This window comes from Scophthalmus maximus, chromosome 16, assembly GCF_022379125.1.
Source record: "Scophthalmus maximus strain ysfricsl-2021 chromosome 16, ASM2237912v1, whole genome shotgun sequence".
Taxonomy (NCBI): Eukaryota; Metazoa; Chordata; class Actinopteri; order Pleuronectiformes; family Scophthalmidae; genus Scophthalmus; species Scophthalmus maximus.
This window is the reverse complement of record NC_061530.1, coordinates 14353362-14367575: the sequence shown is the minus strand read 5'-3', so window position 1 is coordinate 14367575 and position 14214 is coordinate 14353362. Positions and strand designations below refer to the sequence as shown.

The 14214-nt window shown below is 44.8% G+C and overlaps 1 protein-coding gene across 2 annotated transcripts in view; it reads right to left on the bottom strand.

The window, feature by feature from the left end:
* The window catches only part of adkb (adenosine kinase b), a 97071-nt gene that overhangs the window by 16151 nt on the left and 66706 nt on the right, over positions 1-14214 (bottom strand). For both annotated transcript variants that reach the window (XM_035611612.2, XM_035611613.2), the window contains exon 7: positions 11789-11959. In XM_035611612.2, coding sequence (XP_035467505.1) covers positions 11789-11959 — 171 coding nt within the window. The remainder of the gene's footprint in view (positions 1-11788; positions 11960-14214) is intronic.

The window sequence follows — 14214 nt, the reverse complement described above, 5'->3', positions numbered from 1 at the left end:
AAAGAGCAAACCTCAGTGCTAAGGTTAATAAAAGTTGATAAGCTGAAAAGCGTAACTCCCCCAGGCCATTCAGAAAATAGGCATTTGCTTGACCGTGTTAGCCGAAGCTGATGCCGAGGCAGAAATTGAATTGTATTGTATGGTACATTGTGTGTGCGTCTTGGGGGGGTAGGACAGTATGTAGCCCTGATAAGTTATTTACAACAACAGCCCTGTTTTCGTCTTCCTTTCTGAGCATTTCAATAAGAGCCCATTTCAAAGACATCAGCGTTTCCAGCCTCAGAACCCTTTTAGGAGAGAGCGGATTTTCACTGTTGTAGAAAAAATGTCTTTAGTCATCGAACTGTGCAAACCTGAGGAGAACAAATTATTAGGGTCTGGAGAGAGCCGTTGGAAATGACAAATCACTTATTGTAGAAGCCTTTTAAACTAAACGGAGCAAGACTGGCTCATGACATACCAAGAAATTCAGCCAATTACCACAACTCTTTTTGGAAATATATAACAACGGCATATGACTCTGTCACCGTTCCCTTCATGTTCGTGGGTGACATCACTGAGGCGAGTCAGACAGCTTTCCATAAATGCCCAGAAAAAAGAAGAAAAAAAACAACATCTGGCAACCAACTCAAGCATTTCCAGCCAGATTACTACAGCATACATTACACGGGGGCGGGTGGCGGATGAATAACTAATTGAGGTGGTGGCGTCATCGGGGATATTGTCGGTGCCCTTGACTCGGCCTCAGGGTCACGAACATCACTCCTCCTGGATGTCAGGACGTCAGCCCCCAGCACGCGTCCAGGTGCCGCAGGACAGGAAGCTGCCACCTCAACGATATGTGGGCCCGATAACTACCGCAGGTGACTATCAATACCATCGTGCAAGCTGATAGCGCCTCGCTCACGCTGGGCGGAGGCAAGGCAGCCGCCTGCTACTGCGCGGGACAGATTAGGAGGAATAAATCACCTGTACCGAGCGCTCCCTAAAGCTCCCAGGAGAGTGTGGCAATCCCGCTCAAGCATGACATGCCACAAACACCAGGGTAAACACACACGCAGGAATAACACACTCCAGAGAGGCAGCAGTCGCTTATACAGCCTCCGGGAATTCACTCAACGGTAACTGATGGCATTTCACTTTAGTTTTTATCGAGCCATTAAGTGGCATGTTTCATGTCTACCTAGTTATTTTCTTACATTAGGGTTTGATCGTACAGTTTTAATATTCACGTCTAGGTTTTTGTGTGTGTGAGTGTGTGTTACTGACAGATTTACATCTATGCACAGACAGTTTGGCTGGATTCTTAACTACGGCTTCCTCTCAAACTCCCAAAATGTGTCTTCTTATCGGCGCTTCTCTAATGTCTTGAAGCAAAGCCGTATAAAAGCATTTAAAAAAACGAAAACACCTACAAGCAATTTAAATTTGTTTTTTTCATTACTTCCACCTCTACTTTAAGCAACTCCGTCCACCGTTCACCAGCTGGTGCATTGTTGCTAGGTGGAGTTTTAGTATTCATTTTAAACTTCTGTCAAATCGCTGCTCGCCTCAAGCAACGCTCATTATACAATGCATCGCTGTAAACTGCACATCTGTCACATCTGCTTAGAAAGAGGGCTGTGACTGATGACTTTACCACTGAGTATGTTGACCTGATTTCTGATTTAATTCAATTAGATGTATGTTGTTTTTTGTTTTCTTTCCTATGAACTACGTTGAAAATGTATCTGTATTAGTCAAACACAGTTTGAATGTTTGTTTACACTATTTAGTTTAGTGACTTATTGCGTTTGGTGCAGCAGGCTTTGTCAGTGGGAAGAGGCGTGTCAGTGTGGATCAACCGTGGTTGGATTTCGACAGGATTGGAACAGCCTCTCATCTTCATCTTCAGCATAAACAAAAATACTTTAGTTCATTTGTAGTTTGCAACTGACAGCAATACTTTGGAGACTTGGTTCACCTGCAATATGCCACTGAAGTAGACGGAAAATGACACTGTCATCGCTTTAGTTCAACCTGGTGCCTGCTGTTGGTTTATTTTTTATGCTGCTGTTAAGTTGTCCTCAACTCTGCAGCTGTTGTCTTTAAAGGGAACGGCGAAGGAGCACTCTCGTAAGCTGGAAATTGGGACAGATTGGAAATGGCTCAGACTTTGCATAGTCAGGATCGTCCTTGATCCCGATTCTGTGGATCATTTCGGGACGGTAATACTTGAGAGAATTTACTTCTTGTGGATATTGTGGCATAAAGTTGACTAACTGGTTTCAAGTTTTTTACTTTTACAGTAACTCATTTTAACTTAAAGGTTATTATACAGCAAAACAGGGTGTGCAAATTCCTCATCATAAGAAGTAACCCAAACAAAGATGGCCTCTGGTGGAAGTGGGTAAAAAAAAAAAAAAAAAGTAAGTAAGGAAATAACTGAAAAATAATTTGTCTGAATGTTTCCCTTTAAATCCATTTTGATGAGATTTGGACAAAATTGAAAGTGAGTGCAGGGCTGACCTAAGCTTTCATGTCACCAATTTCAACGGCGCCCTTTCCTGCCAACCCATTACACACCTCCAGCAACAGCCTGCGCTCTCATCTAACTCAGACCGCCAACGAGGGCAGGAGAGAGGTTTCCTTGCAAGCCCGCAGGGACAGCGCCAGCACCCACAGCACCGGTCCAAAGGTTAAACAATCGGAAACATGTGCAGTACATAAATATCTCCACGCTGATAGCCATCTCTGCGAGGGAAAGCAGGGTTTGCATAAATGGCTTAGAACAGAGGATGTAACCTCAGATAGAGCAGGAGGGAGGCAGGCAGGCATACAGCCGGCCTGCTGGGGCTATTAGAAGCCGCGGCAGCGGCAGTAGCAGCTTTGTGCTGGGGGAGTCGGTTATCAGACTGATGGCCTTATCAGCACTAAGGGCCTCTATCACACATCTCTCACCTCTGGGCTTTAACAAGGGGGTCGGCGAACAACGTCCGACTACCAGGGACTGGCTATAGCTCCCAAGGAACAGCACTGGATGAAGGAGAAATGGTGGATGAAGCAGAGCTAATGCAGCAGCTTTTAACTTTAGAACTCTCAGGTTACCAGATTTTAGAAATTCAAGGTTTTCTTGTGGGGATTCATTTTGCATCATAAAATGTTAATTTCTAATTGATATCATGGATACAGTGACCCGGACTCAACAGATGAAACTCTCCAGGCTAGTTTGACATGCACTGGAGTCAAAAGGTGATGACGCAAATTAAATTATGGCCCCGAAATATGAGCTGCTAACACAACTGAGAAGTCGCTTTGCTCTCAAGTGAAGTTTTACTTTTGCTACAGTAAGATTCATTGATTGTCTGAAGGCTTATTTGGTCAAGGTCCACCTGATTGAATTTTTTTCAGGATCGAGGACTTCCACCGTTACACGAATATCGTTTCTAAGTTTCTGAATATGAACGTAGCTGAATTGCAATCTTTAGTCCAGCTCTCTGGGGGAACATTTTCAGGGCCAATACATCAAATAATCTTAGAGCTGAAGTGATAGAAATAATGTGTTTTGGTGAAACAGTAAGTCGGGATGTTGTTAACACCTCTCGGAATGCCCCTTCAGTCACAAGTCTGCCGCTGACAGTCTTGAAAATGGATTTTCTCAATCACATGTTTTTTTCGGCCGAATTTATTACAGTCACATGAGAGGCTTCCGGGATGTGTTTGTGTTTTGCACATACTTCTCTCTCTGGTTCCACAGTAAGTGGGAAGAAAAAGGTGATTTCGGGTTATTTCCACACAATACAACAACATGTTTGATTATGTAGCAAATAAATCAAATCTGATCAAAACACACCCACACACACTCAGTTACCTTTTGAGTGTTAACTATTAATTTGTCTAAAGACGTTCTTTCTAACTTTAAATTAGGTTTTTATTTATTCATGTAAAATTAGAGAAAATAGAGGATTTTAAACGCAGATGATGGCCGCTGTTAATTGCTTCTATCATTTTGCGGTGTTGCTGTCATGTTTGTGTAATCCAATTTGGCTATGTTGTTCTTTTTTGGGTGAATACGTGCATGCACATTTCATATTTTTGCAGCTGCTTTATTCAGTGTGCTTTGCTTCAGAAAAATGACCCGTGAATGGTGACGATGATTATGTATTATTTTGCCTTGTTTTTCTCTCTGGATAAAAACAACCTTTGTTGAAAACTGCGTGACAGAAACCTTTGACGATGTTGAACCCACCTTCCTTTCAGTCCATCAGTTCCATGAAATGTATTATTATTATTATTATTATCCGCTAAATTCAACAGACATTTGGTTGCAAACAAAGGTCAAGAAAGCAACCGGCCTTTTTTTCCCCATGCTTTGAACTGCTGAGAACAGTGACCATGCCCTCCTGTGTATAATAAACATATGAGCATTTGGCCCGCTCTATTTACCTCCTAATGAGAAACAAAGATCTGCTCTGGAGGGACTCGCATGCTTCAGACAATGAAAAAGCCAGGGAAGGAAAAAAAAAAAAAGCTTGCAGAATAATTCAAACCATTTGTGTCCACAGGGGACATGAGAGCTTTGTCTGAATAAATTGTGCATACAAAAATTGAGATGATGTCCAACATATTATCTGTTCATGTGGCATAAGATGGCCATTTACCATTTGAAAAGCAGCATGGAAGGCAGCGGTCCTGCACCAAGGAGACTAAATGCATGCGACTAACGTGATAGATGTTGCTGGGAGGGTAAAATAACCACATGGCACCTGTGGAAGTAAATGCTTGGTATGATGGAGTTGAAAAAAAACACGAACCTACAGTAAATTAGAAAAACAAATATTCCATTCAGTGTAAGTGGGAGCAAACCCAAAAAAATAAAATAAGGCCTTAGGTTCCATTATCCAAGGCATGAGGCACATTTATTTGGCATTATAAGGGGATAGATTATGCTCGTTGATTGTGTCTTTTTTTCCCCCCTTCAGATTTTCTAACAATGAGGAAAATGAGGGGGTCCTCTGAACGATACTGGAAAACATGACTGTATAGTCTGGACTGTGGGAATACAATCAAAAGTAGACAAAGGCCAGTCCTCCCGCCAACTGTGTGTGGATAAGAGGATTGGAGACGTGTGTGTGTGTATGAGTGTGTGTACGTGTTTGTGTGAGTGTGTGCGTGTGTTGGGGGGGCAACCAGCCAAACTCCAGGCAGCAGTGATCTGGGGGGAGGATAGGCATGAGGGTTGTAAGGGTATCTGGGAAGCCCGCTGGTTCAAACTTCGTCGAGTCCCTCCAGCAACAAGCTGATATCCTGCGCTCTCTCCTGCTGTGACAGATATACACTGGCCCCAGCGCCAGCAGAACGTGGGCACTATTGATCTCCTCCAAGCGCAATATCTCCTCTTACATCCATAATTATTCTCCTTCGGAGGACTTCACCGTGCGCCGGGGCTGCCCGACCGGCTGGCTGGCTGGCTTTCTATCCGCCTCCTTGTTAAAGATGCTCTGTGGTCTCACATTTCATGTTGCTCTGCCAAAGACCCCCCTCTCTTAACCCCGGCATTTTCGAATATTTCATGGTTCAGTCCCAGGGTTGGGGAAGGCGGCTTGGGCACGGCACGATTACAGTGGTTAGGCGGACTCCTCTGATGGAGCCATGCTGGCTCCCAAAGTACCATGACTCTCAAACAGACAGGCCAGGAAAAACACGAGGAATGTTGGCGAGATCATTTCTCTTCTGTACTCAATCCTCTCTCTGCCTGTACACAGACAGGAAAAAGGCTGTTGCACTGTATTGCGGAGACACTTTATGTGATCGAGCGGTGGTTCCAAGACTTTCTGCTCGTTGCCATTTGAATTGACATGGAATTAATAACACAAGCTTCCTCTCACAACAGAACACACCCCAAATGGTCACTCATGTCATTGGAAACCTTTGGTGAGTGAGTTCAACGACTTTGTGACTTTTTACTACTTGTGTTCCTGTTCTACATTTGAACATGTCAAACACTTCAATTGTTTTATCACGGACATAAAGCAGGAGGTAAACACCTCATCAGGAGGCTTGTTAGCAGTTTCCTGCTGGTAGCATGGATGACTGGATATTGTGTTCAAAGACTTGTTCACTCCAATGAAAGACGCTCACTGGGCACATAAGTCTCCAGGTTTCCTCTGATGCAGGAGCATGAGAGTTGTTTCTCTGGCTCAGCCGGCAGACTTTCCGGTGTCTCCTACACAACTGAATTTTCACAAAAGTAATGAAACAAAACTCTTCTCCTGGATGAAATTGTAATTTCAAATGCAAACTGTCGTTTTCGAGGTGTAAAAATATGCCAAAACTGCCTTAGAGGCAAGCACTGTTCTCGCAGGCTTCTTCCACTCAGACTCATTAAGTTGCCCGGTGATGATGTAATTCAGTGGTTTCCAAAAGGGTGGGTTTTGCGGTATAAAAGTGGACCACGGGTCATTTCTAAGTAGGTCACGAGCATGTGGGTCAACTATGTCAAAAGAATTATTACCTTGACATGTAATGGGTTTTCAGCAAAGCAGTTGTTGTATTTGCTTGTTCTTTTCATCGGGCCTGTTTACATGTTATGTTGTAAATAATCAAAGTGACTTACAACTGCTACTACAGTATTTTTGGTGTATTTTAAAAGTCAATTTTGTCCTTAGTGGGTTTATGGTCTATCAAAACTGTGGCAGCAAACTGTAGGTCAAAAGGTTCGGAGCGTTTTGTGGAGGCGAAACAATATCTGCAATAGCAGAACAAATGCTCGCAGGTAATCGATGTGCCCCGACATATTGCTACTACGGTTTACTCCTGCTGTACATCCTTCCGTTGTGTCCTCCTTTGTGAACGCGTCCATGATTACAATGGTTCTGCTCAACACTGGTGGACAGGTTCAAATAACTCTGAATGGAACCGGTCCAAGAAGCAGTTTCCTGTTGGTGGAAAAGGGCTTTTAATGTTGCACTTGGTTGTTTACATTTAAAGTGTGACCAAAAAAAAAAAAAGGAGAGCTGGAGAGAAGTTCAATCCCTGCTTCCTTTCCTCACCTGCAAGGAGCCTGGAGCCCAGAGGTCTATGTCATCGCCTGACGTCTAAGGGAAAATCTGCTCCCTGAGCCAGTGGGGATCCACTGTTGTAGTTAAAGTTTCACAAGAAACCCTTTAATAGAACAGTGAAACTTACATAGTCTCACTTTAAAGCCAAGCAATGTTTACTTGCGACCCCTGGGTGCAAATGTCTAGCAGCTAAAAAAATAAACAAGTTGTGAAGCAGTATTTTTTCCCCCTTACATTCAGTCTTTTCAAACGTGTTCCACCTGGGGGTCCTGATCTCAGGGTCGAGAGCCACCGAACCAGCGTTACACTAAGAATCAGAATAAATAACAGCAAGCGAAAATAATACAAGGCAGTTTCTGCGTTTAGCAGATCATCACAGCTAATGTGCGCGATGAGTCATCATGCAACTCACTGACTGTACGTCACACTGAAGGTCAAAGTACTCTGCGATCGAGCGGAAGGCATGTGACTCATCACAGAAATAGCACATTCAATTAAAATTCAGTTGTGAAAGACACAAAGGAGAGCAGCAGCTAATACTTCATGTCTTTTCTTCCAATGACACATTGTGATTGTTCCGCTTCGCCGGCTTTAGCGATGGTTCCGTGTTCTTCCTCCCAGTTGGCCTGTGGGGCCTTGTGAATAAACACATGGAGGTTAATGTCTCATGTTTTTCCCCGCATGTCCTCTGCAGACAGCTCTGACAGGAGGAGAGGGAGAGACGAGCCTAAAAGGAAAGCTGTTTCAGTAATACACTAATCTAGCCCTCACATCTCTTTGTTTTAGGCAGTGAGATGGGATATTTTCCCCAAGCTACACATCGCAAGTCCGCTGTGGGTGAGCTGTCAAGGGGAAATTCTTACTCCTATTCCTTTTTTTTTTTTTTTTTTTGCAAGAACACCCCTCATATCCTTAGGGGTCTTCAGTGAACTTGCCATCACCCACACATACTGGCAGCAGAGAGCACGCACTTCCACAGTCCCGCACACGTCACAGAGGCGATAAACAGCTCGGGGCCTCACCACAGAGATAAGGCTTCCAAGCAGTCTATCAAACAAACAAAGCCAAATGACGAATCTGGAGCGATGTTAAGAAATGACGCCATATTGCCCATGTATCTCCTCCGCCTGCCTGTTTTTCCATCCACGTGAAGACACAGACACACACACACATATATATATATATATATATACTTGTACACCCACTTCACCCTGTCCTGGAAAAATCATTAGACCCCCTACCACCCCACACACACACTCAAACACACACACACACACACGCACACGCGCACGCGCACACTGCATGCAGATGTAGAAAAGCAGGGCTGAAAGCCAAAACGCCTGAGGGGCTTTTCATGACAATAACCTTCTGCAGAGCTGCTTGTATCCCTCCACCTAGATCACGGAGAGGTGCTGAGGGACGGATGGGAAAATAGGCGAGATAACCATACTAAATATTAGGCGAGGAACACTGACACAAAGTACAGAGGAGGAAGAAACCCTGTGTCACTTTGCTCTCATGGCCCAGAGAGATGGCAGGGGAAATGCTCTTGTAAAACAGCTTGAACATTGAAATGATGATGGCTCCTTTTACCTCCGCGAAGCACATTAATACATAAGCGAATGCCATTTCCACTTCTGTTAAATGGCTCACCTATTGAGTATTCAATTACAATGGCTGTCTCTCGTTTGGAAGACGAGGCTGGGACCCATATAAATAAGCTCCCTCTGAGAGTAGAGCTGCAGAACGCGTTGGACACCAATGGGATGCATGTGGAGCTCCTGTATGGGGGTGGTATATAATGTTAATGGCAGAGGAGTGACGAGGTCGTTGGGAATTGGCTGTGGGGCGAAAAAACGGAGCTACTCATCTGCGGTACCATTTTATCAAGGAAGCACATTTTTAAACCATTTTCACAGATGAAAAAAAAAAACAAGAGCCCGAGAACACGAAATGATCTAAACTGAGAAATCCATGAATCCTGGCTTGAGAAAAAAAAAAACATCAATCAGGGCGATTAATTCAGTCTTGATTAATTGTACCATTTGTCTATGATATGTCGAAAAATTCCTCCATACAAATCTGCCAGTAATGGTCCAATCCACCCCCCATTGTGTGGTTTATCTCTTATGCTCAAATAGCAAAAGCAAATTGTGGCTAATTTTATCGGCGAATCCACTGGCATGTGGGTTTTTTTCCAGCAGTAATGATTCCCTCATTCAGGCCTAATTAACTGCAGCCATTAAATGGAGGGAAATGTAATGCCCTGGGTTCCATGTCAGGTATTCAAAGGAGGACAGCACAGGAGGACTCAATTAGGCCTGCGCTGTTCCCAGGTTATCACACGACATGTTTGCCAATTAAGTGAAGTAGCGTCTGATGTCTATGTGCCTCCGTCGGCACCGTCTCAGAAGCCCTGGCAACGCAGAAGCAACGTCGCTAGCCCCACCGCTACCCCCCCCCCCCCCCCAAGACAGACACTTCACTATTCCCCAAAAAGGCAGTAATTACAGGATGGATGGAAGACTGTTATATAAGTGCAAAGCTGCTGATAGGCCAGGCACGGCCTGCTGATGCCAGGTTTCAAACAAGTACCAGCAGGATCGAGTTACAGCAGAATTACCCAGGGTAGACTCAGTCAGAGACACAGACACATTGCTACACCGGGAGCAGGCTCAAAACAAGAGAAGAAACAGAGGCTATTGGCGTCTTTTGGAGTCTGTGGTGTTGCTGTTATGGAATTTCAAACGATCAAAAGGAAACTGTGATCTGACTGAACCAAGATCCCAGACATGACAAATAATGCAGCACTCGCATCCCAAAAAACCTCAATCTTGCCCAAAATCATTATGAGAACGATGAGATCTTACAGCTGCTGTAAACATATTTCCCCCAAGTGTGCGCGGCTCTGTATCCTGACTCAGTGAGTGTGGGAGAGGGAGGCAGAGACAGGCAGACACATTAGCCCTCCCTTATGGCACATTCTGCAGGGCTATACGAGTCAGTCTGCATGATCCTGACTGTCACTGACTTGTTATGAAAGCATCGCGGGCTGAGGCTGATCCATCACTTTGGGAAGGGGGCTGGGGTGGAAGTTGGGGGCGAGAGCAGGGCCAGGGGGGCTGGAAGGGGTGAGCGTGGGCGAGGCAGCACTGTTGCCTGTCACTCACCATGCACCATTGCATGACCGCCAACCTTGTCTGGCTTGTGCACAATGGGAGGTCTGGGGCTTGACTGTATGAGCAGTCATCCCCCACTACCTACTCCAGCACAGAGGAAGGCCAAAAGGATTCATAACACTCAGGACAGGCATTGGACCTACATAGACCCCGGGCGACCTCACTGCTTGAGGCGGCCGAGTGGTATATATCTGCTCTGTTTCCCACTGAATCTGTTATTTTGGGAGGACTTAGCCAGGTTCAATTGCGGCTAAGCAAGCTCCGACAGAGTCTCCAAAAGATAATCTCCTTCAACAAACACACCTCGCAATTATCCAGAGTCATTAAATCGTAATGACTGGAGGTGTGAGCAAACGGTTACTGTACCACCCACCCGAAAAAATACATAACGCTCGCAAAATGTACACCGTGGTCTCAGACAGAATCGTTCCTCGCAGCAATTAGGGAGTGAGAGAGGGAGAGAGAGGTGCATATGTAAAAGGGAGGTCTTATGCTGGGAGAGGAAAGAAAAGGGGAAAAGGCTGAAGTCAGCAGCAGCAATAAATCCTTGAATGCTGAGCAGTTTATTCCAGTGCTGTCCTGGTCTGTGGACCCCATCTCTACCCAAAGACAGGGCTCTGTTTAGTAGCTTTAGCAGTGGGGAGGCGACTCCAGTCCAGTGATCATACACTCGCCCCCCCCCCCCCCGACGGTGCAGTCTGTCCAGGCAGTGCCTGCGAGTCGAGCTCAGCTGGCCTGTTAGAGGATACTTCCCAGCAGCACCGTGGTCTGTGACCACAGCTTGACCTCCAACCAGCTACTCACTTTCACAGTGCCTGAGAGGAATCGATAGATTAACCGGCATGAAATGGTGACGCGATTGAGATGAATGATTGCCGGGCTAATTCTTATTCATCTCCTTATGTCGCGGTGATAAGTGAGGAGAAGAATTGATACTGAGGGGAAACAAGAGCAATCAGCAGAATGAAACAGTGGACCTGGCATTTTAATTTAACCTTTAAACGAGGTGAGAGGACATGCTGTTAAACTATAAAGCACTCAGGCAGAACATGCCTCCGTCGTGCCTTTGAATTGAACATGTTTATGAAATGATTATTCAGAATCTACTTCCTGGTTCTTGATTGGCTGATGACAGCCTTGATTTATTTTTGTACAGATAATCTTGGAATGATTATTTGGACTTGTATGAGGATCAAGCCTTTAATTTTAGTGGTGTCACCTATAGATTTTAAAAAATTAGCAACTGTCACTCGAGATGAGTAACAATGTGATTGATGGGTTGTTGAAATAAGCCTTGTACATCACCACAACACAAGCCTGGCTAAAAACTTCCACGTTCAATTTTGTAATGTTTTTTGTATGTATTCTGACAGATTCGGAAATTTGCCGCTGTCAGATCCGCATCGGCCCAAAATAATTAGTTCTTGGCCCATGACTTAACTCTCTACCGGCCCTAACACTTTTGGGTAAATAACTTTAATATGAGCGAACGCGCAAAAACATATTGTTCTGATTAAGGTGTACAGTACATGGGTTAGCAAAAGGTCCAAAATGACTTGTTTCACTTACCGTCTCGTTGCCAAACAGGATGTCGACATAAGGCATGATCATCATCAAGGGCTCTTTAAAGAACTGGCTGATGAAAGGTGCCGAGAGGTTCATGCAGAAGATTTTGTTGTTATCTGAAGCGTGCTTCGCCACTTTGAGGATCGACTCCGGGGACACGGTCAGGAAGAAACCCTAAAAGCAAAGACAAGAATACTTACTTACGTCATGTTTTCGGAAGTTATTAAACTTCGGAAATGAATCCGTGCATTACCACTGTACAGGCTGCATTATCCATGAACTGAATACAGGCCCCTATGGACTGGAAATGCTTTAAACTGATAATTTGTGGGTTCTGGATTCTGACAGGGCAATTTTTAGGATGACAAGACTTGGTATTGCTGAAATAACACAGAGGCAGAAGGAGAGAGGAAAAACAGCAGTAGAGCTCAAACATTTATCTTAAATGTTTTCTCAGAACATATACAGGGCAACAAAGAAGAGGAAAAAGGGCAGGAAAAAAATTCATCCAGGGACAAAGCCTGTGGCCGCGCTCCAAGGCTCGTACTGGAGGAAGCAGCGTGCACGTATCCGATGATAGGGTGAACAAAAGTCTCGTCTGGACTCTCCTTACTTGGAAACAAGAGAGGCAGGTCCACTCATTGTGTGAATGAATACAAATCAGGTAAGAAAACACCTTTGTGTTTCAGGTGGAAACCCGACGCGAGACTCTCCTGCAAGCCACACAAAAACACTCCTGCTTTGATACTGATCTCCTTAACCTTGTTTTTCAGCAACAAGCTGCTCTGTAAAACCACTGTGTCACAATAGGGGCAAAGTGTAAGGAGGGGGGGGGGGGTCCAGCACAGCGATACATTTAATATGGCTGAAAAGCTTCCTTTGTGGGCAACAGTGCAGTTCTCATTAGAGCACTATGACATTTGCAGCAACGGAGAGGCGACCTCCATGAAAAAGAAAAGGGTATGATACCGATGAATAGAAAGTGACTACGCATTAGTCAGTCACATGTACATGCCTTTACAACACCGCCATGCTAAGCAGGTGGATTCTCTTTTTCACATTCTTGGTCTCTCTCAGTTGTTCTTCTGCTGCACTGTGTTTTTTGTTTTTTTTGGGGGAAATGTATTAAAGACAAAGCCCGGGTCAGCGCCCGTGTTTGCTGTGTCGCTGTACCATCTGTTGAAGACTAAAAAAGGTGTTTTCAGTCGGTCCGGGAGCACAGAAGGAACTCACTGTGGGCTAATGGCCCATCACTGGCCCTGACATTTTTCTTTTGCGGCGTGCCAACATGTCAGGGGAAGGGGAGATTGTTTTCTGACACAAATGGTCTTTTTTTCCTCTGGTAGTTGAAAATAAACTGTCATGGTTACCGTAATGTTAACGCTGATCAAAGGGCCGGCGGCTCGATCAAATATCCTGAGGGGTTTTGAACTTTAAAAGCCGTGCCACAGCTTCTCTAATCACACACTGGCGGTGTGTAATTTACTTCTAACCTCAGTACCACTGCCAGTGCCATCACAAATTGCCCAGAAATCAGTACTGAAATACATTAACTAATTTCTGGATGAATTATATCCATGTAATACTGAAAAACTCTTACCCTGTCATACCTAATTGAAATTTGGACACTCAAGTCCCTTTGATTTGATGTGATTATTGTGATATTTACAACCAGGAACCACAAGGCAGAGGACCCAAAAGCACGAGAGGGAACAGGTTCCAAAAAAGTCTTAACTTGTTAAAAGGTTCGGTACACAGGCAGCCAGGCAGAAGGCAAACTGGAGTTTGAGGAGCTAACAGGGCAAAAACCCTGCAAGACTAACACAAGGAGATGGTGGGACGCTTGTCGCAAGGATCAAAGACGAACGGGCACATAGGGCAGGGAGCGCACAGACTAAATACACAAGGAGAGGGGGGCGACAATTAGACACAGGTGCAACACAGCGGGGCGGGGCGGGGCGGGCGGCCGCAGGAGCGGGAAACACACACGGGGCAGGAAGTGGGGGACCAGAAACGGATGGGGATGGAGACATTAGAGACGCCAAAATAAAACAGGAAATACCGCAATGAAAATGAGACCACAGAAATGATGACCTAGGATTGCAGAGTAGGACACGACAACGGATCGAGAAAACATACTGCATTCCTGCTGTATTCTCACGGGGCTCACTTGGACATTTCCTGGAAATGTAACTAGGGGGCTGTCAGGAAGATTTGCAGAAATATGCATTCTTACAAACAGCAATGTATAGTATAAGTATATTAATATTCACGATGTTAGACCCATAGCTTCAGTTCAAACACTGCAGGAAACTGCACACTAACTAAATAAGGCCAACACACCAAAGTAACACACATCAACTTCGATGCACAGAAAATCAGTCCACTTTGAATAACTTTACTTAAAGCGTAAGTATTGCTGCAGGAAT